The 26,829-nt window shown below is 43.7% G+C and overlaps 1 protein-coding gene across 2 annotated transcripts in view; it reads left to right on the plus strand.

The window, feature by feature from the left end:
• Positions 1 to 26,829, plus strand: part of ARHGAP35 (Rho GTPase activating protein 35) — a 124,557-nt gene that overhangs the window by 39,059 nt on the left and 58,669 nt on the right. For both annotated transcript variants that reach the window (XM_027617449.2, XM_027617450.1), the window contains exons 2-3: positions 5,326 to 9,203; positions 21,821 to 21,965. In XM_027617449.2, coding sequence (XP_027473250.1) covers positions 5,520 to 9,203; positions 21,821 to 21,965 — 3,829 coding nt within the window. In that variant the 5' untranslated portion in view covers positions 5,326 to 5,519. The remainder of the gene's footprint in view (positions 1 to 5,325; positions 9,204 to 21,820; positions 21,966 to 26,829) is intronic.

Genomic DNA, 26,829 nt, shown 5'->3' on the forward strand with positions numbered 1-26,829 from the left:
GGCGCCCCTTGTGTTTTCTTCTTACTGGAGCTTTTACATTCCATCCTTCTTGGTTCGTTTGGAAAAATCTCTTCCTCTAGAAAATTCTCCTTTTGGAGTCTGTCTTACAGGGAAAATGTTTCCCAGTTAGATCCCCTCCTTTTGCTCTTCCTCTCTCCTGTGGATAGGAGTCTTATCATATATTTACTTAATGCAGACATTTTAACCAGCTGCTGATGGTAATTCATAGCTTTGAAAACTCATTCAGAAATTTAAGGTGTTGAGAAGTATGAGGTATTAAGGAGGTTTAGAAAATGCTCTTTGCTTTGTTAGTTACAGTGCATATTTCCATTCTCTTCCTCTATTGGGATTAAGAAAAATTATGGTAACAAGTATTTTACTTCCTTTTTGCTAGCGGCTCCCTATGAAATTATTTCCTTACTTTATTATTATATAATATTATAGTATTGCTAGTTTGGCGGTATTCTGTACATGGTTGTTTGAAACTAAATGCGTTTTCAGAATTTGTTGGCTATTCTCGGAGGTAGAGACAGTAGTTTTGGCTATGGGTGGTGGATCTGTGTCTTACGGGACATTCCAGATCACAAAGCCCAGAAACCAGAAACGTTTCCTCTTGGGATTGTGGGGGTGGGGTGGGAGGGTGAGACACACTGATAGAGCTGTTGACAGTATGAACTTTAGCAGTCATAGTAATGCTGGATCACAGTGGCATTTCTGTGTCCTATGAAATGTGTACTATCTTGGGAATGTTGCCGCTTCTTGCCCTGGGTTTTGTAGAGGTGTTAAAAAAGAAAACACCCTCCTACCTTCCAGTTGAGCCACTCTTTAGGGAGCTGGTATGGTGGTTAAGCAAGTCAAATAAACATGGAAGCCTGGTGACAAGTTCTGAAAAAGCTCTCAGTTGTTGGCATTATGTTGTAGTAAGTGTAGCATATATTTGTAACAAAGAACTGAAAATATTCCTGAAGTATTTTCTTTTCTGAAGGAGTTCACTTGTGGTGTAAAACTACTAAATGTTGGGGTTTAGTTTTTCTAATAAAACTAGCTCTGTAAAGCTCAAAGATAAAAGTAGTTACTGTTTAAAGAATCCTTTTCCTCCTCCACTGTAACTCTTCAATTTTAAAAGGATTAATATTGGCAAATTATCAGAATGGACATTCAGATTTTGCTGTTTAAATAGCTTGGTTGCCCACTAAGAACACCAGTTCCTGTCAGATTTAAACTAAAGATACCACGGGGGCGCCTGGGTGGCTCAGTTGGTTAAGCGACTGCCTTCGGCTCAGGTCATGATCCTGGAGTCCCGGATCGAGTCCCACATCGGGCTCTCTGCTCAGCGGGGAGTCTGCTTCTCCCTCTGACCCTCTCCCCTTTCATGCTCTCTCTCTCTCTCTCTCTCATTCTCTCTCTCAAATAAAATCTTAAATAAATAAATAAAGATACCACAAAGTCTTGAACATGCCTTGTCTTCTACTTTCTCTTTCTTTGTGGCCTTAAGATCATTAAATTTAGTGACTCAGCTAATTTTTTTTTTTATCCACTTCTTAGAAAAGTTGAACGTGTTTGTGACCAAGCACTTAGGGTTATTTCCTTTAAATCAAGTGTTTGCAGCATTTTTAGATTATAACAGTCTTTGTTTACCGTGTAATTCAGTCCAATTGAGGAACTAGTAAAACTGCATTATCCAGACATCAAAGACAGGCACGTAAGAAGAGTGTACTTATACCAGGGAACTGTGATTAGGTTTCTAACAAGTGGAAAGTTACTAGGTGTCCCCAAATTAACCATTTCCATGCCAGCTAATTCTCTTTTTTGGTAGCTTTTTTAGTTCAGTCAGTTAGCGTTCTGGGTTTAAAATATCAGTTGCTCCATTCTTGAGAGTTGAGAGTGCTGCTTTCTTCTCTTCAGCACCCTTTAGGCTGCTGAGACTTTGACTTGAATGGGCTACCCGGAACATCATGCATTTAAAAAACTGAGTGGGGCGGGGGGTGGGTACCTCGGTGGCTCAGTCAGTTAAATGTCTGCTTTTGGCTCAGGTCATGATCCTGGGGTCCTGGGATTGAGCCCCACATCAGTCTCCCTGCTCAGCGGGGAGTCTGCTTCTCCCTCTGTCCTCCCCACTGCTTGTGCGCTCTCTCTCTCTCTTTCTCGCAAATAAATAAATGAAATCTTTTGAAAAGTACTTTTAAAAACTGGGGAAACAAGGGGTTGAGTGGAGAATACATTTTAGCTTAGTTCAGAGTTGAGCTGCTGTCTTTATTCCTTGATTTTGAAGAGCAGGTTGGTGTTTTGTTTTCCTGAGATTTCTGTGAAGAGATAGATTATTTGGCCCACTTTATAGAGAAGAGGTGGGACAATCTGCCAGCTGCGTGCAGCAGACACTGGAAGTGGGACCCGTGTCACCAAGCTGTATTTCAAGATTGGTCAAGTAGGTGGCCTTGAGTCCTGCCAAACCCTGGGTTGGGGAATTGATAGAGAAGGGCTCTGTTGTGGGAGCACCCTTGACTTTAACTTCCATCAACATTCCTATCTGAGGCTCTGTTAAACCTGGGTCTCCTCAGGGGCTGAAACAAAATTGTGTATGTGTACTACAAGTAATGTGCAAAAACACTTTGATTTTGTATAAATCTTTGCTATTTGGGTATTTCAAAGGATGTGTGTAAGCATCTTACAATTTTACCTAAGTAAGCAATCACCTAGGGAAGTGGAGGTTGGGGAAGGTTTGTTTTTTTTTTCTTTCCCACAGATGGCTGCTTGTTCCCTGCTGAAGTCTGGAACTTGGCTTCTTTAGGAGCACACCATTATAATCATTGAGATTTCTCTTTTGAAAATGGTCAAACAATTTTTACATATCACATCTAGCCACATTTTGTTGCCATAGAGGGTTTGGCTTTCTGGGTCATCAGAGGAAGATATGGATGTTTGGGAAAGGTCTGTGACCTTTTGAGGTTATCATCATAGGGGACAACTTTCTTCTTCCATTCGTCTCCCCCGTCGTCTTAGAATAGTGTGTGAGGGTCTGACTTCCTTTGGCTTTTCTTAGGAGACAGGCCTCACAAAAACATACTAAGGTTGTAGAAACGCTGAGTTCCTACCAGGCGTGACTGAGATTCAAAAGAAAATTGTTCTTTATTTTGAATTCTCAGTTATTGCAGGAGACTGTTCATTTGGCTACAGGATCGGCAATTGCATGGTCATATTTGCATGTGTGAGTAGACGGCAGTGCAGTATAAACAGTATTTGCCAGAAGACCACTTATGTAGAGACAGCCAAAGCCTACGTATTTTACTTGTGTCAACCAAGAAGCTATTGTAAGACATTATCATAGCATTTCATTACTTCAGCCCTTTAAACTTTAGGTCCTTTATTTTTTTTAATTTTATTTATTTATTTGAGATAGTGAGCAAGAGAGAGAAAGAGAGAGAGAACGAGCAGGGGAGGGGTAAAGAGAGAGGGGAGAAGCACACTCCCCACCAAGCAGGGAGCCTAACTCGGGGCTCGATCCCAGGACTCCTGGATCATGACCTGAGCAAAAGGCAGACACTTAACTGACTGAGCCACTCAGGCGCCCCAAACTTTAGGTCCTTTAAGGCGCCACTTTTCAGCCATATTCTGTGGTCCCCCTAGCCTTTGGGAAAGAATCCAAACTCTTTGAAAGTGGCTTAATCTGATCTCTCTGTACTTGCCAACACATCTCACCCACTCCCCCCCCCTCCCTTGAAGGACCATGCTTTCTTCTGCAGAGAGGAGTCTCCATGTTTCCTTCCCCTACTTCAGGTTTCTCCTAAGATGGAACTTCCTCCATAAAGGCTTTCCTCAATCAAAAGGCTGGATTTGGGGACTCTTTAATATGCTCTCGTAGATACTCATTCCTTCAGTTAATATTTGTGTCAAGCACTGTGTCATAGGCTGAAGATACAGAAGAAAAGAAGGAAGGGGTGGGCTTTGTCCTCACAGAGCTTATGTTCTTGTCAGGGAAACTACTCCATACTCACACCTTTTTTAGAAAAGCTTTTGATTTGGAAATAATCACAAATTTATAGAAAGTTGCAAAAATTAAAATAGCACAAAGGACGATCTTGTCCAGATTTACCTATTGTTAACTTTTTACCTCATTTGCGTTCTTTCTCTCAATATATATACATGTTTTTTTCTGGATCAGTCACATACATTATGGCCTCCCTCCCCCCCCCCGCCAGTACTTCAGTGTGTATTTCATAAGGGTAGGGCTATTCACTCACATGGTGTAGTTACTGACTTCCTAAATTTACATTAATAAAATACTTTTATCTAATACTCTGTACATAGTCCAGTGTTGTTAATTGTTAGTAATGTCCTGTATTTCCCATTCTGGTGCAGAATTCATTTTAGGGTCAGATAATTGCATTTACTTATGATGTCTCTTTAGGTTCTTTTGATCTGGAATGTTTACATAGCCATTCTTTGTTATGACCATGATAATTTTTTGAAAAGTACAGAGTGTGCACTACTTCTCCACCCCACCCCCATAATAGAATCTTGCTCATTTTTGGTTTATCTTATGTTTCCTTGTGATCAGGTTGAGGTAATGCATTCTAGGCCATTACACTGCATAGTAATGTATCCTCTTGGGGGGATACCATGGTATCCTTCCGTTCCTCTTTAGTGGTGATAAGTTTCATTACTCACAATGTTAACCCAGTTTCTCTCTTGTATAATTAGTGGTTTTTTTATTCCTCTTCCCTTTGCAACTAATAAGTAGCATATCAGGAGACACCTCAGTTCTGTGCAGATATCTTGATTCTCATCAAAATCCACCCCCTAGACTAATATTGAGTGATGATTCTCTTCTTATCCAGTAGTATGAACTCAAGTTCCTGTTTTGTGCAGTGGGTTATAATTCATTACTGTATTTAATTAATTTGCTGCTCAAATTGTGCCAGATTTGTCCAGTGGGAGCCCTTCTAGCTGACTCCTATATCTTTGGGATGTGCCCTATCGTTTTTTCTAGCACTTCTTACCTTTCCTGCATAACAGTATGTTCCAGGCTCATTTTGTACCAACTCTGCTCTAGCCCTGGAATCATCCACTTGTCTGAGGAGCCCTCAAACCCTTGTTTTAGCACTCAGCACACCACTTGCATATATGTCTTCCTCCGTTAGATGTATTGTACCTCCAGAGGGCACATAAATGTCAGTCGTACTCTTTTATCTTCAGCATAAGGCCTGGCACATTTGATGTTTAAGTATTTGTTGAATAAGAAAATTGGTTTTTGCTATAGTTCAGTGATTAAAATTGGGTTCCAGAATTACAATGCTGATGGGTTTTCTTTTTCTCTCCCCCATCTAGGAAGAAATGTTTACTATTTGGCGATGAAAAAGTGGTGAAAACTGACCTCATACTGGTATACAAACACTATGGGACCTGACAGTCTTGCTGCATGGGCAGCCGGCCCCCACTGATAATGTGGGGAAGCCATCAGGTCCACTGGAAAACACTAATCTGATCTTGGAAGTGGCTGATTGTGGCAGGATGTGTCGACGATGATGATGGCAAGAAAGCAAGATGTCCGCATTCCCACCTACAACATCAGTGTGGTGGGATTGTCTGGGACCGAGAAGGAGAAGGGCCAGTGTGGCATTGGGAAGTCTTGTCTCTGCAACCGCTTTGTGCGCCCGAGTGCTGATGAATTTCACTTGGACCATACCTCTGTCCTCAGCACCAGTGACTTTGGTGGGCGAGTGGTCAATAATGACCACTTTCTCTACTGGGGAGAAGTTAGCCGTTCCCTGGAGGATTGTGTGGAATGTAAGATGCACATTGTGGAACAGACTGAGTTCATCGATGATCAGACTTTTCAACCTCATCGAAGCACGGCCCTGCAGCCCTATATTAAGAGAGCTGCTGCAACCAAGCTCGCATCAGCTGAAAAACTCATGTACTTTTGCACTGACCAGCTGGGGCTGGAGCAGGACTTTGAGCAGAAACAAATGCCAGATGGAAAGCTGCTGATTGATGGTTTTCTTCTTGGTATTGACGTTAGCAGGGGCATGAATAGGAACTTTGATGACCAGCTCAAGTTTGTGTCCAATCTCTACAATCAGCTTGCAAAAACAAAAAAGCCCATAGTGGTCGTCCTGACTAAGTGTGATGAGGGTGTTGAGCGGTACATTAGAGACGCACATACTTTTGCCTTAAGCAAAAAGAACCTCCAGGTTGTGGAGACCTCAGCAAGATCCAATGTAAACGTGGACTTGGCTTTCAGCACCTTAGTGCAACTCATTGATAAAAGTCGGGGAAAGACGAAAATCATTCCTTATTTTGAGGCTCTCAAGCAGCAAAGTCAGCAGATAGCTACGGCAAAAGACAAGTATGAGTGGCTGGTGAGTCGTATTGTGAAGAGCCATAACGAGAACTGGCTGAGTGTCAGCCGAAAGATGCAGGCCTCTCCCGAGTACCAGGACTATATCTACCTGGAAGGGACTCAGAAAGCCAAGAAGCTGTTTCTCCAGCACATCCACCGCCTCAAGCACGAGCACATTGAGCGCAGGAGAAAGCTGTACCTGGCAGCCCTTCCGTTAGCTTTTGAAGCTCTTATACCCAATCTAGATGAAATAGACCACCTAAGCTGCATAAAAACCAAAAAGCTCTTGGAGACCAAGCCAGAATTCCTAAAGTGGTTTGTCGTGCTTGAAGAGACACCGTGGGATGCCACCAGCCACATTGACAACATGGAGAATGAACGGATTCCCTTTGACTTGATGGATACTGTCCCTGCCGAGCAGCTGTACGAGGCCCACTTAGAAAAGCTACGGAATGAGAGGAAAAGAGCTGAGATGAGAAGGGCATTTAAAGAAAACCTGGAGACCTCTCCCTTCATAACTCCGGGAAAGCCTTGGGAAGAGGCCCGTAGTTTTATTATGAATGAAGATTTCTACCAGTGGCTGGAAGAATCTGTATACATGGATATTTACGGCAAACACCAAAAGCAAATTATAGACAAAGCAAAGGAAGAGTTTCAGGAGCTGCTTTTGGAATATTCAGAATTGTTTTATGAGCTGGAGCTGGATGCTAAGCCCAGCAAGGAGAAGATGGGTGTCATTCAGGATGTTCTGGGGGAGGAACAGCGATTTAAAGCATTACAGAAGCTCCAAGCAGAGCGCGATGCCCTTATCCTGAAGCACATTCATTTTGTGTATCACCCAACCAAGGAAACATGCCCTAGCTGCCCAGCTTGTGTGGATGCTAAGATTGAGCACTTGATTAGTTCTCGGTTTATCCGGCCATCTGACCGGAATCAGAAAAATTCACTCTCTGACCCCAACATCGATAGGATCAACTTGGTTATCTTGGGCAAAGATGGCCTTGCACGTGAGTTGGCCAATGAGATTCGAGCTCTTTGTACAAATGATGACAAGTATGTGATAGATGGTAAAATGTATGAGCTTTCCCTGAGGCCAATAGAAGGGAATGTTAGGCTTCCTGTGAACTCTTTTCAAACGCCAACATTTCAGCCCCATGGCTGTCTCTGCCTTTACAATTCAAAGGAATCTCTATCCTATGTAGTGGAGAGTATAGAGAAGAGTAGAGAGTCCACACTTGGCAGGCGAGATAATCATTTAGTCCATCTCCCCCTGACGTTAATCTTGGTTAACAAGAGAGGAGATACCAGTGGAGAGACCCTACATAGCTTAATACAACAAGGTCAGCAGATTGCCAGCAAACTGCAGTGTGTCTTTCTCGACCCTGCTTCTGCTGGCATCGGTTATGGACGCAACATTAATGAAAAGCAAATCAGTCAAGTTTTGAAAGGACTCCTGGACTCCAAGCGTAACTTAAACCTGGTCAGTTCTACTGCTAGCATCAAAGATCTGGCTGATGTTGACCTGCGAATTGTCATGTGTCTGATGTGTGGAGATCCTTTCAGTGCAGATGACATACTCTTTCCTGTCCTTCAGTCCCAAACCTGTAAGTCTTCCCATTGTGGAAGCAACAACTCTGTTTTACTTGAACTACCAATCGGACTCCACAAGAAGCGCATTGAACTGTCTATTCTTTCGTACCATTCCTCATTTAGCATCAGAAAAAGCCGGTTGGTCCATGGGTACATTGTTTTTTATTCAGCCAAACGTAAGGCCTCCTTGGCTATGTTACGTGCCTTTCTTTGTGAAGTGCAGGATATTATCCCCATTCAGCTGGTTGCACTCACTGACGGCGCTATAGATGTCCTGGACAATGACTTAAGTCGGGAGCAGTTGAGTGAGGGGGAGGAGATTGCTCAAGAAATTGACGGAAGGTTCACAAGCATCCCCTGTAGCCAACCCCAGCATAAACTTGAGATCTTCCACCCATTTTTTAAAGATGTGGTGGATAAAAAGAACATAATCGAGGCTACTCATATGTACGATAATGCTGCCGAGGCCTGTAGCACCACGGAAGAGGTGTTTAACTCCCCCCGAGCGGGCTCTCCACTCTGCAACTCAAACCTGCAGGATTCAGAAGAGGATATTGAGCCCCCTTCTTACAGCTTGTTTCGAGAAGACACATCACTACCCTCTCTGTCCAAAGACCATTCTAAACTCTCTATGGAACTGGAGGGAAATGATGGGCTGTCTTTCATCATGAGTAATTTTGAAAGTAAACTGAACAACAAAGTACCTCCACCAGTCAAACCAAAGCCTCCTGTCCATTTTGATATTACAAAGGGGGATCTGTCTTATTTAGACCAAGGCCATAGAGATGGACAGAGGAAGTCTGTGTCTTCTAGCACCTGGCTACCTCCGGATGGGTTTGATCCTTCTGATTATGCTGAACCCATGGATGCTGTGGTCAAGCCAAGGAATGAAGAAGAAAACATATACTCAGTGCCCCATGACAGCACCCAAGGCAAAATCATCACCATTCGGAATATCAACAAAGCCCAGTCCAATGGCAGTGGCAATGGCTCTGACAGTGAAATGGACACCAGCTCTCTGGAGCGAGGCCGCAAGGTCTCCATCGTGAGCAAGCCAGTGCTGTACAGGACGAGATGCAGCCGGCTAGGGAGGTTTGCCAGTTACCGAACCAGCTTCAGTGTGGGGAGCGATGATGAGCTGGGGCCCATCCGGAAAAAAGAGGAGGATCAGGCATCTCAAGGTTATAAAGGGGACAATGCCGTCATTCCCTATGAGACAGACGAAGATCCAAGGAGGAGGAATATTCTTCGCAGTCTAAGGAGGAACACTAAGGTAAGATACCAGTTTAGGAATGAGTCACAGGAGTTGCTCACACAATGTCTCAGTGAGAGCTGATTGATGATGATGATTTTCAAGGACAGCTTATTCTGGTAAAAAAAAGAAATGGATCTGTGTGTGTATTTAGTCTCTGACTTAGCATAAAGTAAGCAGTGTCTCAGATTGCTGCTACTGGCAGCTCACAAGTAGTAAGGACCTTAGATAGACAGCTTGAGTTTGAGTTGTCTTTGTCCAAAATAATAGTTAGGTAATTACCAAAATGAGCAGACCATGTAGAACTTGTTGGTAATCCTGACGAGTAGCCAAGCCAGTGACGATATGCTTGCTCTTCCTATACGTAAACACCAGAAATTAAATTGCACGTTTCAGTCTCTGACTGCTAAACAAACATTTCACCCATACAGCTCGTAAAAGCTCCTTCTTCCCTCACTGACCCATAAAGTTGCTGCATTTTATTTTCTTTTTATTAAGATTTTATTTATTTGAGAGAGAGCGAGCACAAGCATGGGGTTGGGGCTAGGGGCAGAGGGAGAGGGAGAAGTAGACTCCCCACTGAGCAGGGAGCCCAATGCGATGCGGGGCTCGATCCCAGGATCCTGAGATCATGACCTGAGTCAAAGGCAGACACTTAACTGAGCCATCCAGGTGCCCCAGGTTGCTGCATTTTAGATTAGGAAAAATTGGATGATTATTTTATTTGCATACAAGTCAATGAAGGGTCTTAGGTACGTAAATGAAAAGTAAGAACCTTGCCACTGCGAGTTATAAACCTGCCCCCCCACACACAATAATAAACCTGTCCCATATTTGTAAAATTAGAGTGACCTCCAGCTGCATTATTTTAAGTGAGATGCTGCTGCTATCAGTGAGGGCTTCAGATTTGATTTAGGGACCAAAGCGGGACGAGCAGAAAGTAAACCGCACATATTATGAGTGTCAAACCTGCCATCAGATGTAGGGGAAGCAGTTCCAAATGCAGCAGCAGAGAAAGCCTCTTTATCTTGTGTAGAATTGCAGTGTACAGAGTAGAGCGCCCTGTCCCCTTGGGCTTAGGCTTTGAGACAGAACAGTTATTTCCCAACTTTTTCTTTTTTCCCCCCTTTTTAGAGTAGAGGGAAATACTCTGTTTTTCAGAGAAAGACATCTTGGTGAGACCCGACAACAGGTCTGTGTTACATGCTAGCCCACAACCAGCCTTGGGATACACAGAATGATTTCTCTGCATTGAAAGCTTTTCCTCCTCTCCTGACCATGAAACAGCAGAGAACAAAGTGACTTGTGTGAAAACGTTTCAGGGAACTTTGGAAGAAAGCTTGCCAAAAGCTTGTGTTATTACAAGATATACCAAATCAGAAGGATCTGGAGTTCCAGGCTGTTTTAAGAGTTGACAATTCTGTTGTAAAAGATCACCTGGAGGCTAGTTCTGCAGCTCTTACTGGTTAAAGAGGGCCCTCGGAGATGGAGGAACACGATGCCATGGCCCTCAGAAGGAAAATGTATTTACTCTATGTTCCCTGATAGCATACACAGTGCTCCCCAATCACCATTGGCTGGAGCTTCCAGAATTTCCTTACCTGTGTAGTTTCAGAAAGGGCAGGGCAGTATTGTGTGTTCTGTTCCCCTCCCCTTCTGAACTGAACATTAGTAGATATCATAGGCATTTGATTTCCCCTTGTTTTGTTTTTCCACTTGGATTCCTTCATCTACCTTCAGTATTTTGTTCTGCAAGGGTTAGTAGTGGGCAGACCCATGGAAAACCGTGCTTATTTAGGAAGTCAGAAAGTAGCGTCACCTGCCCTCTAGTATTTCCTTAAAGCTTTCCTATTTAACAATACTGGAATCCAAACATTTTTAACGTTTTGACTTTCTTCTCTTCCTCCTCCACTCCTGATGAAGACTGTTACCAGAATAGCTTATCTAAATGCTGACAGTCTTAATTTGTGGGGGTGTTTGCACACCTGGGAATTAGGAGGGTGGCATAATAGCACACTGAATTATAACTAATTTTCTGGCTTCTAGCTACATTTTTAATGCTTGTTGAAGATAATGCTTTTAAGACACATTCCCAAACAAGCCATGCTTTAAAGAGCACACACGGTAGGCTCCGCAGAAAACAGCTGGTGTCCATGTTTTTGAAGAGCGACTTCCTAACCTAGAACTTCCTTACACTGGGTTGCTGGGTCAGCATGCAAGAAGTGATCGACTTCCTGTCTGTTAGTTATGTGGGCCACACCTCTTCAAGTCAAATAAAAATGATACTTCTGGCCCAAGAGCAATAGCGTGCCAGAAGTCAGTTCAGGAGTATCCTTTGGAAAGTGTGAGTAAAAGGTGAAATTGTCTTTTCCTGTCTTGGAAAATGGTGCTTTGAAATGAGTGTAGCTGCTTTGTCATCCTAATGCAGAGATAAGTAGAGCCTTTATTCTCTTCCCCGTTGGGGCAAACCTCCTATTAAAATTGCTGCCTTAAGAAAGCAGACTGACACTGGTTTTACTGGAAAAGCAAGATACCATGGGGCAGAGAATGCCAAGCCAACCCCTACGTGGGGGATTTGGCCTTTGATTTTTATTGGCATGACAAAGCAATACAGTATTTATTTGAAGTGAGGGGGGAGCCAGTTGGTAATGGAAAACACACTTAGTGCCTCCTCCATGCCAGACACCACTGGGGAAATGGCACAGATCCTTCTTGCCCAGACCGGAGCTCCCAGTTGAGGCAGCAAGACCTACACAACTACTGAAAATAGGTGGTCTGCCCAGGGGGCACTGTGTTGGGGCAGAACGGAAATCCCAGGCTGGGGGCCGTTAAGGAGCACAGTGTGTGGAGTGATCAGCAGTTTGGGTTCTGGGAAGGGGCAAGGGGTCTGGGGGCTAAAGTCCAATCCCAACTCCTCCGCTCCCTCACTGGGACTGGGGGCACGTGATTCACCTCTCCATATCCCTTGGGCAAAAATGAAGAACACAGTGGCACCTTCCTCATTTGGTTGTGAGAAATGGAGTGAGGTCATGCATGTGAGACCCTGAGGAGGCTGCATCCTGGACAGGGGTTAGGGATTGCAGTGTTGTTATTTAAGGAGACCTCGAAGAGTGAGTAGTGAGTAGGACTGAAGCCTCGGTGGTAAGTAAAGGCCTGAAGGTAAAAATGTGCATGTTGTATTCAAGGAGAGGAGAGTGCTGGTCTGGTCTAGCTTAGGGCTTGGGGGGCCAACATTGTCCCTCCCTTTTGTGTAAGTTTTAACCCTTTGTGTTCCTTAGCTGCTTTCTCAGCACTTACCCTAGCAACAGCCCTAACAACAACAACAAAAAGCTATGCTCTGGGTACCAATGTGATGTGGAGAAAGAAATTGCCCGGCTCCCTTGGCAGATTTGCTAGATTAGCTCTTTACTGTAAAATTGGAGTTGGAGTGTGAGGGAATCGCTTTCATTTCTGTTAATGAAAGTGCAGACTGTAAAGCTGACTGTCATTCTGGGTCCTTTTCCCAGCTGAACCATTTAGCAACCCACCCTCATAGTGGGAGCCTTCCGCACTCAGCTGAATGAAATTGAAAATCTACGATTGCACTTCAGTGGGGCCCATGAATAGATGCTTTGTCTGTAAAGAGTTGGTGTTGCACATGGTCTCTGTCTCTCAGTACCATGCGTTTGCAAAGATGAGATCAGGACCGGCAGGGTCTTATTTTAAAACCAAAAAAAAACAGGCTGGGGAATCTTGCTTCACAAAATGTGCCTTTTGGGTAAGCTCGCGTTGCTGAATTTAGTGTGTTTGACCACGGATTTAAAGAGAAGACATTATTGGCCATTCACCCTTCTATCTGATGTGCTCTTATCTTTGTGTTTAAAAAAAAAAAAAAAGACAAAACAGAATGATAAAGAAAATCTTTCACTCACTGTAGCTACCACATGACAAGACAACCTATTGAAAAGCAAACCAATTCAATCACGCATTGTTTGGTCTATAAGGCACCAAGTAACCAGTTTGACAGTTTGTGTCTCCCCCCCCCCCCCGCCCCCCCAGTGAATTGGCTTATTTCATTGGATTCAGTGAATCGGCTGGTTGTTGTGGCTTTGTGTGGACACAGCTCTCATTTTGTGAGGCCTAGAACGGAGTTAAAGTTTCTAGTGTGAATAAAAACCAGCTGGGGAATTGGACTGCTAGCTCCCCAGGGAGGGATGTTGCATTTTGACAGACAAGCTGGATGGTATGAAATATGAGCTCTTTGTAACCTGCTCAGGAAAGACTCTAAGTGTGTGCTTCGGAAAAGGCTAGTCCTACTCAATGAGCTGTAAAGCCAAATAAATACCGTGGTCTTAAAAATGGGGCGGGGTGCCTACTTGACCTTGGATTTTCTGATTCCTGAAAGAATTGTTATCTTTTAAAAGAAGTACTTTTGTTTCAAAAGCATATACTCATCCATTCATTTTTGGAAAGAAACATTCAATGCACATGCGTTTAGTGAGCACCTGTGCACCTGGCTTTGTGCTGAGTACCGTGTGTGTGGTGGTTGTGTTCGTCTAGTTTAACGTCGAGGGGATGGTGGATTTTAAACGTGCTGACATGCATTTGGATGCTGCCAGAGGAGAGGTGCAAGGTACTAAGGTATTGTAGACCAAGGGGTTTTAACTTTAGCCCGGATAGGTGGGAAAGGTCCTCAGGGAAACAGTATCTGAACTGAGACTTACAGGGTGAGGAGGACAAAGGCAGTGAAGATGGAGGTTTCGTGGGGAGAGCTCTTGAGAAAACAGTATGGAACTTGGAGCTGGGGGGAGAAAAAACTTGAAAGAAGCCTAGAGGGGCTACTGCAGAGAGTGAGGGCTGCGAATACCATGGGAAGGGTCTTGTACTTCCCTCAATGTACCTAGTACTTACTGCGTGCCAGGTCCGGTATCCAGCGTTGTCCTGTTGCCACCGCCCACATTAGTGTAGTTACTAGAGGGAGGAGCGGAGATTTTTGAATCCGCTCTCTGACTTTCATTTCCAGTGGGTTTTGAGAGTCCAGCCTGCAAGAAGGATGGTAGTATTTAATAGCCAGGCACACATTTGGACCACTCAATCGATCTAGTTAATTTGTTCATTTCAGACAAAGGACTGTGATTATTATCTAAAAAAATCCATTTCCTCACACTACCCCCTAAGAACGGCCTGGTGCTGTTTGTTTCTGGCTTTAGAGTCTAGTTGACTAGAGGACAAAAAAGGCATGGAGACACTGAAATAGCAACTGGAACTTTGAGAAATTGTTTTGAACTGGTGTCATGCATTTTCTCAGCTTATTTTAAGCCCAAAGAGCTGCTGTAGTGTGTTTTTGGTGACAAAAATAGACTATCTTTAACTATGGGCCTTAGCTTATAGCACACCTGTTCTTTAAAAAAAAAAAAAAATTACAATAGGCAGCCCAAATCTGTTTTTCAAAGAGCAGAGAATTGCTCTGATCATCACTGAACCCACTTGTCCTCGTCCACCACCTAGTGATACTGAAATATCTTGGTAGGGACCTAAATTATTTCAGCCCGAGTGAAGAATCACCGCTGCTTCCAAAGAGAAAGGTCTTCTTGAATGCATTTTATTCAGTATTTTGAGAGGAGGCAAGCAGATAAAAACTGACCTGTAACTCTGAGAAGTCCATATCCAGTGAGTGTTGGACAGGGCAGGGTGTGTATAAAAAAACTTTCCTAGAACTACTGGGCCCTCCTTTCTAGTCAGCTCCCTGTCGCACCGGCCACTCAGTCTGAGACAGCGGCAAGGAGTGACCCAGATTTGCCAGACTCCACACCTTTCCAGAGCAAAAAGCTCTGGTTTCACTTTATTTGGGGCCTGTGAGGGGATGATCTGTCTTTCTTCTCCCATGATGACAGAGGATTAGGGATGCTAGGAAGGCTGAGACTTTATGCTACTTCCTCTTCTATCCCTAAATAAGATGCTCCAAGATAGTGGGTGACCAGGTTGTAATACTGACTGCCAGTGTGCAGGAGCCCAAGTCTAGTAAGCATTTATGCTTTCAGAACAGACTTTGCCAGTGAGAACAAATCCACCCTCAGGTTTTCTCTTAAACTTGGGCTTAGATTTTTTTCAGAGCCAGAAGGGGGAGCACCAGTTAACCAAGAATATATTTGGGGCATGAGTGAGAAACTTGATTGGAAAGGTTCTTTTGAAGATCTGTTGGAAATTATGAGAGGATCGTTGCTAATGCTGAGTATAGAATGCAAAAAGGTGCTTTCAGGGAAATGTGTAGTAATGTAGTATATGGGATCTTTTGGTTTTTCTGACTCCTACCACTTACATTTAGTCCAGGGTCTCCTGCTACACAACTTGGCAAATCGTGTCTCTCTCTCTCGGGCTTTGCTAAAAATCACTCTAGAGAGGGAGAATTGTTTTCATTCAGAGGCCACTGTCCCTGTTCCAGACTACATTCGGTATATGACATTCGTCCTTTTATTAAAGATTTTATTTATTTATTTACTTATTTATTTGAGAGAGATCACGAGCAAGGGGGGAAGGGTAGAGGGAGAAGCAGACTCCCCATTGAGCAGGGAACCCGATGCAGGACTTGATCCCAGGACCCTGGGATCATGACCTGAGCCTAAGGCAGATGCCTAACCAACTGAGCCGCCCAGGTGCCCTGGCATTTGTCCTTTAAAAAAAAAGAGAGAGACTCCCAACGGCCTGTGTTCATGTTGTTTTTTTATTTCCTTTATTAGATGGGTTACCAAGCATTTAAAAGACTGTGTTAGGTGGTACAACTGTAGTGATATTTTCTGACTCTAGAATCTAGATAAGTAATTCTGTATGTATTGAGGGTGTTTTATAGAGAGCAGGAGAGTATTTGAGGTTGTCAGCTTAGGGTCACTAAATAACTACCTGGAAGATAAGAATGTTCTTTATCTAGAAAGAATGGCTGACCTCTCCATTGGAGCTGTGGGAGACTTTTTCTTTGTGGCTCAGTTGTTATTCATCTGATACCTAGATCAGCTTTGTTTGCTAGGGATGTGTCTCTTCTTTGACCACTTAGATTGTAAGTTCGTTGAGGGTGAGAGATGACTTTGGTCTCAGTATTAGCTCTTCTGCTAGTTTGCTATGTGACCTTGGGCATCATTCATTAAAAAAGAAAAATGCTAAGATCCTTGCTCTCTAGGAACTGAGTCCAGTAGGAACATGGTTGTATGTGTACATAAATGACTATCCTTTATTCAGTGGCCACACAGTGATGTAGGGAATTGATCGCCTCAGCTGTTTCTTAAAAGGGAGTCTGGGACGTACTGTCAGTATGAATAAGACCTTCTGAGCCTCACCTCACATCTTCGGGAGAGTAGCACTACGTTAGGAGAAGAAAAAGCTTCTGTACGTACAGAGATAGTCCTCATCTCAGCTCAACTTGGAAAAATATAAAGAAATATTGGCCCTGTGCATTATTGGAAACTCTTTGTTCAGGAAATTTATTGAGTGCCTACTGCATGTCAGGCCCTGGAACCCAGGCATCTTGTAGCCTGATAGAAGGGGCCTTACCCTGGGCTGCGTCTCATTCTTTGATTGGCATTCTAACCAATCTAACCAATTGGCATTCTAACTCATTCTTTGATTGGCATTCTAACCCTCTGGACTTGGAGGGGCCGTGGAGTGGGCTTACCACCCCACAGGCAGGTGACAGATGTTTTCCTAGTCTGCCAAAGTTGGGAGTTTCCTGTGATGCTCTTTCCTTGTTTCAAAAGCCAGAGGGCCAGCGGCAAGTTCCAGTCACTGTTTCTTTGCAGTACCACACTGGTGTAAACTATTGATTCATTTCTTTGTTTCCTTTGCCACCTGGGTATTATCAAGACTAAGAATCAGGCATGTTTTTAAGGAACTTGAAGTAAAGAACAATGGCCTATGTTACTCATTCAAAAAATGTATCTATCAAAAGGACAAGATGAAGGTGGCTCAAACTGACCCAGTCCTTTGTTTTTGTCATGGCATTTCATCATAGAGTTCACGTAGGCCAAAGAGGAGCTTTGGTGTTGAGATCACTAGCCCCTGGATCCTGGCTCTCTGTGCTGGGTGTGAATCTCTCTGAGCCTGTTTTCTCACCTATAAAATGGTGCTAATAACCCTTGCCCAGAAGGTGGTTGTGAGGTTTCAGATAATTGTGCAGAGCACCTAGCAGTGTCCTGCACATGGCCACTCCTAATTAATCACCGTTTTCCATTTTTTTGACCCAGTAAGACTCTAAACTTAGAGCCACAGATGTGTAGATTATTCTCAGGGTTTGGTTTCCTCTGGCTAGATGCCTTTTTCAATTCAGCCTGCTATGTGAGTGCCCTCAAAAGAAGATTGATGTTGGGATGGTATTACTTTCTCCTCTCCAAGGGCCTGCTGCTCTGAGTGCCCCAGGGACCCCATAATGAGCAACCCATGTCTGACCGGGGACTGAGACAGCTGGCAGGCCACTCACAAGAGTGGCGTTTCCATCTGACATGTGCCCAGTAACCCTTCAGGTGCCTGATGTGTTGCTTGTTATATCAGCAATCTGGCCCACCTCTTGGCGTGCACCACAGAGTCTGATTTGCTTACTACAAAGGTTTAGAAACGGTTGTACAAGAAGTCCCATCCTAATTTTGTGACACCCTACAGAGCCTTCAGTTACTTCTCCGGAGGTGTTTTGACATTCCATAAACCACAGTTTAAATCTGAGAGAGAGAATCCATGTCATTTAGCAAGGGTAGTTGGTGCTATTGCCACAGCTTACTCTCCATTCCCGCATTTTATAAGTTGAAGCACTGAACTAGATCTTTGATTCTTTGGGGTGAGAGGGATAAAGGCAGTTGTCCAATTTAGCCTTCCATCAAATGGCAGAATCTCCTTGACAATGGGTATGGCAGGTAGTTTGGAGTCTCTGCTTTGAGTATTTACAGAGCAGTCCCTTCCTTTTTAAACAGCTGGGGATTTTGTTTTTTAAATTTCTCTTTATATTGGCCAAAATTGCCTATGTTCTCCTCTTATCTCTCCCAGCATAATCCTTTGGAACTATAGAAAATGATCTCTTTCAATGAGATAGTGCTTTAGCTATTTGAAATAACTGACATAGTTCTCTGTTCTTTCCTTTTCCAGCTACAGATCCTTGGTATTTTATGTGAGTGGGTCTTTATTACCTTAGAAATTCTCCAGATTGTCAGTGTACTCTTAATCATTTATTCCATCATCCATTTATTTATTCTGCCTTCCCCGGGAACTTTCAGAGGAAGGCAGTGAATCACAGTGGTTAGGAGCACAGGTTTTGGAGTCAGAACTGACTTGGGCAAGTAACTGAATTTTTTTAGGACTCAGCTTCTTCATCTGTAAAATGGGGTTTTTAAAACCCACATGCACAGATCTGTTTTGAATCTGGAATGAAATAATACATCTAGAGAACCTAAGCAAGAGGGGTGTGTAAACACATAGTACACTGAGTACTCAGTTGATGGAGAGTAAATTTTCTAGCTAATGTAGATTGTTAGAACACACCTCATTATCCTGTTTTAGTATTGAGAAGGTAGAGGAAGTATAAGATTAAAATTTATTATGTGTTTACTAGAACTATGGTTAGAAGGCTTTATGGTGATTGGAAAAACTGTCTCCTTGCAGCTTTTCTTAAAGTTCCATTTTTTAATTTCTTAACAGTTTATTTGAGAGCATCAGTTTTACTGAAGAACAGTGCTGTTGTTGTGTTAGTTTTGACAAGCAAATTCTGCAGGATTGAGATTTTTAAAAAGAATGTCACTGAAATCCAGATGGGTTTCCTTGTGTATTCAGATTCTGGAGCTGATAATTTAAACTGTATGGCTTTTTTTTTTAAGATTTTATTTATTTATTTGAGAGAGAGAGAGAATGAGAGAGAGCGAGCACAAGAGGGAGAGGGTCAGAGGGAGAAGCAGACTCCCCATTGAGCAGGGAGCCCGACACGGGACTCGATCCTGGGACTGCAGGATCATGACCTGAGCTGAAGGCAGTTGCTTAACCGAGCCACCCAGGCGCCCTAAACTATATGGCATTTTTAAGGGAGAGCATAGCTTGACTCATGGTTATCCAGTTGCAGCAATGTGTGACAACAGAAGCACTCCCCCCTCTCTTTCCTCGAATTATTGGGTGGCTACTGTATGCTAGGCGCTCAGCCAGGTCCTGCACATTTCACCCTCAGAACCCTTGTGAGGAGGTGCTGTCCCTGAGATGCTAAGTCACTTACCCAGAGTCACAGGACTTGTCTGTCAGGATTCAAACCCACGTCTGTTAAGATTTCAACCCTTGGGCGCTTGGGTGGCTCAGTCGTTAAGCATCTGCCTTCAGCTCAGGTCATGATCCCAGGGTGCTGGGATCGAGGCCCACATCAGGCTCCCTGCTCCGCGGGGAGCCTGCTTCTCCTTCTCCCACTCCCCCTGCTTGTGTTCCCTCTCTCACTGTCTCTCTCTCTCTGTTAAAAAATAAATAAAAAAATCTTAAAAAAAAAAAAGATTTCAACCCTTAAATTCTTTATGTTGTACTTCCTATAAGTAGAAGATGCCTGGGAGAGAGTCTAGATTGGTTAAATTATCTCATGTAAAGATATATCATAAATCATTAATGTGCTTTTTCTTACTTCTTTAGTGAAAAGTCTAGGTCAGAGCCTAGAGATAGCGGCAGTCACTCCCTGCACCCTGGGAGGCTATGTGGCTGATTTTATGAGGAGCGGGACAGGGACAGGGGTAAGCTTTGTGGAGGGCCTGGTTCTCTTGGACCCCAAGATCCGTTCACATTGCATTAGAGTCTTCCTCACTGAATCAGTTAGTAGGCTCTATACAGATTTGCCTTTGGGTGGTCGTTACAGGTGATGTCAGCCCCCAGCCCAGATGGGCTTGTTCCTTCTTTCATGTACATTTTATTCTCAGCTGTTCCTTTCTTTCTTTCTTTTTTTTTTTTTTGCCACTTGTTTGTACAGGAAGTCCTCAAAGAATCTCAGACTAAACAGGAAGTGATTTGTTCCCGTATAAATAGAGGTACCAAAAGGAATGAGGATGGGCAGGATAAGGAAGGGGGAATGGTTGACCCTGACCTAGAAGCTAGTTAGTGGTCCCCTTTAGTGGATTTTATACAAAGATCCCCTAAATACTTTTTAAAAATTTTATTTATTTGAGGGAGAGCGCGCACATGCACGAGCAGGGGAGGGGCAGTGGGAGAGGGGAAGCTGACTCCCCTCTGAGCACAAATCCTGCCGTGGATCTCGATTCCACAACCCCAAGATCACAACCCAAGCCGAAGTCCAGAGTCGGATGCCCAACTGACTGAGCCACCCAGGAGCCCTATCCCTAAATACTTTTAAGTATATAGGTTGTATACATTTGTAATAAATCTGCCCTTCTGATTTGGTCTCATTAACTTGGAAATGAAATGGAATTGCTGGAGCTGCACCTGAGTCCATTTACCTTGATCCTCTTTGGTTACCCTCCTCCTTAGTAGATATTTTACCAAAAGGCCAAATTTTCAGGTGTATTTCTGTGGCTTTTAGGAAACTTACCATTTGTTTGGAGTATTTTTTCCTCATGTGAACTTCAAAATAAAAGGATTGAATAATTTTGGAGCAGAGTATCTCAATAGTGTTTATGAGCATGAGCTTTGGAGACAGACCCTCATGGGTTTGAATCCTAGCCATGTCACTGACTAGTTGTGTCATTTAGGTGCGTGGGACATTTTTCCTCGGTAAAGTGGAATGTCATGAGATTTATTTTTTTATTTTTTTTAAGATTTTTTTATTTATTTGAGAGAGAGAATGAGAAATAGAGAGCACGAGAGGGAAGAGGGTCAGAGGGAGAAGCAGACTCGCCGCTGAGCAGGGAGTCCAATGCGGGACTCGATCCCGGGACTCCAGGATCATGACCTGAGCCGAAGGCAGTTGCTTAACCAACTGAGCCACCCAGGCGTCCCGGAATGTCATGAGATTTAAAAAAAAAAATAGTATGTGGACTTGCTTGGTACCTAGTGAGCCCTCAAGTAGTTGTTACTGCTGCTGCTCGTGTTCCCGATGAAAGGGACTGCCGGAAAAGAGACAAGTATTCTCTTCTTAGTCCTGTTTGATAACTTGCTTTTACCCTTTCCTAATTCCAGAGCCACTGAGAATTAACCCCAGGCCAGTCTAGCAAAGGAAATTCTCCCTTGGAGCTTTCAGCCCTGCAGAATGTGTGCTCTATTTCTTTTCTGGAAAGAGGAAATTACTCATTCTCAATTCCATCTTTTATCTTTTTAAAGATTTTAGCCATGTTTGAGTATATAACATTCATTATCCATATGGGATGTTTGGAAAACTTCCTGTTTACTCCAGGGCACCCCTGATAAAGGATGTGGATAGTCATCTCATTGTTACTAACTAAACACGGCCTGCTTTTTATAAACACCTTTGTTTGGATAATGCAGTCTCACACTTGAGGTGTGACTGTATGTCAACTTGCTGGCATCTTGTGTGATATTTGGAGGCTAGAAAATACGAAATTAGTGAGATGAGCAAGTGGGTCTCTATCCTGTTTGGAGTCTTTCCAGCAGTTTCCACAGCACCGTGAGTTCCCTTCTGGAAGCCTTACCGATGTTTGAGCTGCGTGTTGATACTCACTTTGTTTCTGTGCTTTCTTTTCTCTTTCCTGTAACAGAAACCAAAGCCCAAACCCCGGCCATCCATCACAAAGGCAACCTGGGAGAGTAACTATTTTGGGGTGCCCTTGACAACTGTCGTGACCCCAGAGAAGCCCATCCCTGTGTTTATCGAGCGATGTATTGAGTACATTGAAGCTACAGGTAAGAGCGCGACGCAGAGCCGAGGACGGCTTTCACTGTCTGCGGGCTGTTCCCAGAGGCCGGAGTCGTCGGGGCGCAGGGCTCCTCTCTCCGGAGTGCGAGAGGCTTTCTGAGAAGGAGCTGAGCAGTCTGCTCAGCGGTCAGCCCTGCGGGTCCTCTATCGGCATGTAGTTCTGAGGCTGTCACTCAGGATCCGTTAGACCTTTCAGTGCGCGGAGCATCCTGTTCTCAGGACTGCAGCTGGGGCTGGTGCTAGATGCCGTCTCCATGCCCCCTCAGCTGCCTGTCAGAGCCGGCAGCCTGTCTGTCGCAGTCCCCGCGGGTCTGTCAGCTGTTCAAGGGCCGGGGAAGGGTCGTATTACCGTTGCGTCTGCAGCATCACACTGGACACAAATGCTAGTGTAGTTTGGCTTAAGACAGCGAAGGAGTGGTTGTGACTGTTACAGCCCTTGGCCATTGAGCAGGTGCCTGAGATTCATTATTGACAGCATTTTTTTCCTGAGGTCAAAAACCAGCGAGGATCCTTGGATATCTTCTGGTCAGGCAGCTCTCTTTCAACTCCACCGACAACTTGGTGTTATCATGAAGACCCGCTGTCTTAATAGTTTCCATGTTCTTGAAGTGACAAAATTTTCCCTGTGTTGGAAACATTTATTTCGTTCATTTAGTGTGATCCCATAACATGTCTCTTCGTCCTCTCTTTTGAAACCTCTGGAACTTCCGTTTTCATGCCATTGTTTCCCTTGGTTTTCTCCTGGGCACTTTCAGAGCTGATGAGTTTGAGGAGACGGTGGTATAGCAGGCACATGGTTATGTCAGTTCTTGAGCATTAACAGTTGGGCTCAAGAGTATAGGCTTAAACTAATTTGAAACCAAGGTAGGGATTAGAGCCTTCCTCTGTGTTCTTTCTGATTCCAGTGTTATCTGTGATGATACTAAGTATTGTGTGGTGTGCACAGCCTCCCAGGCATCCTATTAAGCTGCATGACAGTGTTAATATTTACTTAGGATGTGCCAAATCAGGGAAAATACGTTTCAAGTTGAAGCCTGCTAAAGACTTTGTAGTTATTTCCAGGGTTTTCTCTGCAGCACACTGGGGTTGAATCACAGTAAGCACTTTGCCTAATCATAGCAGATCTGCAGCTTTGTTTATTAGTTCATTCTGTTCCCAAAGGCTTTCCTCAGTGTCCATCTTTTTGACACTGGTTTTATATCCATTTCTTTCTGGCTCCTCTCCCTTGGGCAAGGAGAAAATCTACACAAAGATTTGGTGACTTCAGGTGACCGAAGCCTCTACTTGTTGACCTAGCACTTCACAGAGACAGTTTGTGTCATCTCAGGGAGGGGGAGGGCACTTTTTCCTGAACTTTTTGTTTTGAAGTTATTTTAGATTTATTGGAAAGGCACAAAAATTATAAGTTTAAACAAATTGAAAGTTAGAAAAATCCCCAGGTTCCTTAAATGTATTTTACCAGTTTCCCCATACCATTCTTTCTGTATATATTCGTATCTTTTTTTCTGAAATGTTTGAAAGTTTGCAGATCTGATGCACCTTTACTTCTAACTACCTCCATGGGTATTTTCTAAAAACATTCTCTTACATAATCACCAAGCAGCTATCACACTTAGGACATTAACACCGACCCAGCACTAAGCTACCTAATCTGTGGATATTTTCATTTCATCAGTTGTCCCAGTAATGTCCTTTATAGCAAAACACAAAAATTGTTTTGGGCCAGGAGCTAACCCTGGACCACATGATAGGTTTACTTGTCAAGGCTCTAGTCTCTTTTAATCTAGAACAGTTTAGTCTTTCCATGTTTCATGGCCTTGATAGTTTTTTTTTTGTTGTTGTTGTTGTTGTTGTTTAAAGCTTTTATTTATTTGACAGAGAGAGAGAAAGCAGGGGGAGCAGCAGAGGGAGAGGGAGAAGCAGGCTCCTGGCTGAGCAGCGAGCCCGATGCGGGGCTCGATCCCAGGACCCTGAGATCATGACCTGAGCCGAAGGCAGATGCTTAACCGACTGAGCCACCCAGGTGCCCCTAGGCCTTGATAATTTTGAATAATACAGATAAGTTATTTTGTAATAGGTTCCTCCTCAGTTTGGTGCTTTTTGTTTGTTTTTGGGGTGTTTTCCTCACGGTTAGGTTCATACTTGCACCTGGGGCAGAAACAGCAGGGAAGTGATGCCGTGTCCTTCTCGATGCATCACATCATGTGGCACATGATGTCAGTTTGTCCCATCACTGGCAGCATTCACTTTGATCACTTGGTTAAGGTGATGTGGTATGTACTAAGCTTCTCTACTGCAAAGCTACTCTTTGCCCGTAGTTTTACTCCTTGATTCCTTCAGCATTTATTAGTTGGTTTTCTCTTGTCAGGGAGAGCTTTCCCTTCTCAGGGGGAGCCTTGTGTGAATGGTCTCCTCAAGTGGCTCACCTGTGGTAGCCCAAGGTGCTGGGATGTTACCCAGATGCCCTCTAGCTGGGCACATCAGTGGTCTTGACCTACCCCACCCACCTTGCTTCTTTCACTCTTAGCCTGTGATTCACTTTTTGCTCTCCACTGATAAAATTATGCTTCTCCTTGCCCTTCTGCTTATGAATCCTTTCGGATATAAGACTTCACCACCAGCCACTACCAAGCTGCTGCTTTTCTTAAAGCTCTGTGAGACTGTGCCACTGTCTGCCCTGTCACCCAGAGCTTGGCGCTTCAGGGTCATCTCCAGTCAGCTCCCAAGTCTGTCACTTGTGCTTCATCATCTCTTGGCTTTGTCCCCTCCATTTCATTTCTGCTTCCCCATCATCACCCTCCGCAGTCCATCCTGATTACATGACAGTTCCTCTACCAAAAAGCTCTTCTTGCTGCCTCCTTGCCTACCAGACATGGGCCGCAGTCTTGCCTCCTCCCATACACAGTACTGTTATGCTTGTCTGCCTGCCTTCCTGCCCCCCTGCCCGCCTTCCTCTGTCCCTCTCTCCCTTCACTCTTCCTTTTCTCTCCCCCACTTTCTGTTTTAACTACAACAAGCATTAATTTTTAAATTGTCTTATAAGAATACAAGCTGAATGCTTTATTTTTCCATTTTTTAAATTTAAGTTAATTAATATATAATGTATTATTGGTTTCAGAGGTAGAGGTCAGGATTCAGCAGTCTTATGTAGTACCCAGTGCTCATTACATCACATGCCCTCCTTAATGTCTGTCATCCAGTTACCCCATCCCCCCAGCCCCCCTCCACCGCAGCAACCCTCAGTTTGTTTCCTATGATTAAGAGTCTCTTATGGATTGTCTCCCTCTCTGGTTTCATCTTGTTTTATTTTTTCCTCTCTTCCCCTATGATTCTGTTTTGTTTCTTAAATTCCACATATGAGTGAGATCATATGATAATTGTCTTTCTCTGACTGACTTATTTCACTTAGCCTAATACCCTTTAGTTCCATCCATGTCGTTGCAAATGGCAAGATTTCATTTTTTTGATGGCTGAGTAGTATTCCATTGTGGATACATACCATGTCTTCTTTATCCATTCTTCTGTCGATGGACATCTGGGCTCTTTGCATAGTTTGGCTATTGTGGACATTGCTGCTATCAACATTGGGGTGCAGGTGCCCCTTCGGGTCACTACATTTGTATCTCTGGGGTAAATACCCAGTAGTGCAATTGCTGGGTTGTAGGGTAGCTCTATTTTCAACTTTTTGCGGAACCTCCATATTGTTTTCTCAGGTGGCTGCATCAGCTTGCATTCCCACCAGCAGAATTTCTTGGTACTTCTCTGCTTTGTCTGTGTTCTTCGTGTAGTGTGGAATGTATCCCACATCCCTCCTTGCCTCTGGAACTTCCCTCGTTCTTCCAAGACTCCCCAGCCCCAGTAGCCCTTTGAATGTAACCTCCCTGCTAGTTCTCAGGCACATTTCAACTTGCTGAGAATAGGATTCTCTGTTCTTGTCTCCTGAGTGTGGCACACAATATACATTACCTGTTGATTAAGTGAGTGGTGTTCAACCTGGAATACCTTAATTCCATTGTCTTCCCCTTCCTCCCTCCCTCCCTCCCTCCCTCCCTCCTTTTAAATTTTGGTTATATGCATCGCCTCGTTGGCATTAGTTTGTACTTTTGTAGAATTTCGGGAAAAAAATTAAACCTGGTATCTATGAATTTAGCGTGTGTGTGGGGGGGTGGATTGTGTGCTCTTTTCCCTAAAAGAATTTTTTTCCTCTTCATAAAATTTAGGCATGTTTACAGTAGAAATTCACCAAATGACAGAAACTGTGAAAAAGAATTTAAAGAGTCATTGATCTTCCATTTAGTGAATACCACTTTTAATGGTCTGCTGTATTTCCTTATAGCCTTGTTTCTCTGCATATGTGTGTTGGTTTTTACTTTTACATAATTCAGAATATGCAGTATGATAGTTCTCAAAAAATTTTTAGCATAACTTAGATGTGGCAAAAGAGCCCTGAGTTTACCAGCTTACCTACTCCTGTTTTCCTGCAGGAAAAGAATTCAGTAACCAGGAGGTGGGTTGGAGGACCATTTTTTGAGAATCACTGCTTTTTTTTTTTTTAAGATTTTATTTATTTATTTGACAGAGAAACACAGTGAGAGAGGGAACACGAGCAGGGGGAGTGGGAGACGGAGAAGCAGGCCTCCTGCAGAGCAGAGAGCCCGATGCGGGGCTCGATCCCAGGACCCTGGGATCATGACCCGAGCCAAAGGCAGATGCCTAACGACTAAGCCACCCAGGCGCCCCAAGAATCACTGCTTTTTAAACCAGACATTGCTTTGTGAGCATGCTCCCTGTCATTAACTACTTCATGAGAATATGACTTTTTTTTTAATTTGAAGAGCAACCGGTTTTATT

This window comes from Zalophus californianus, chromosome 17 (assembly GCF_009762305.2).
Source record: "Zalophus californianus isolate mZalCal1 chromosome 17, mZalCal1.pri.v2, whole genome shotgun sequence".
Classification (NCBI taxonomy): domain Eukaryota; kingdom Metazoa; phylum Chordata; class Mammalia; order Carnivora; family Otariidae; genus Zalophus; species Zalophus californianus.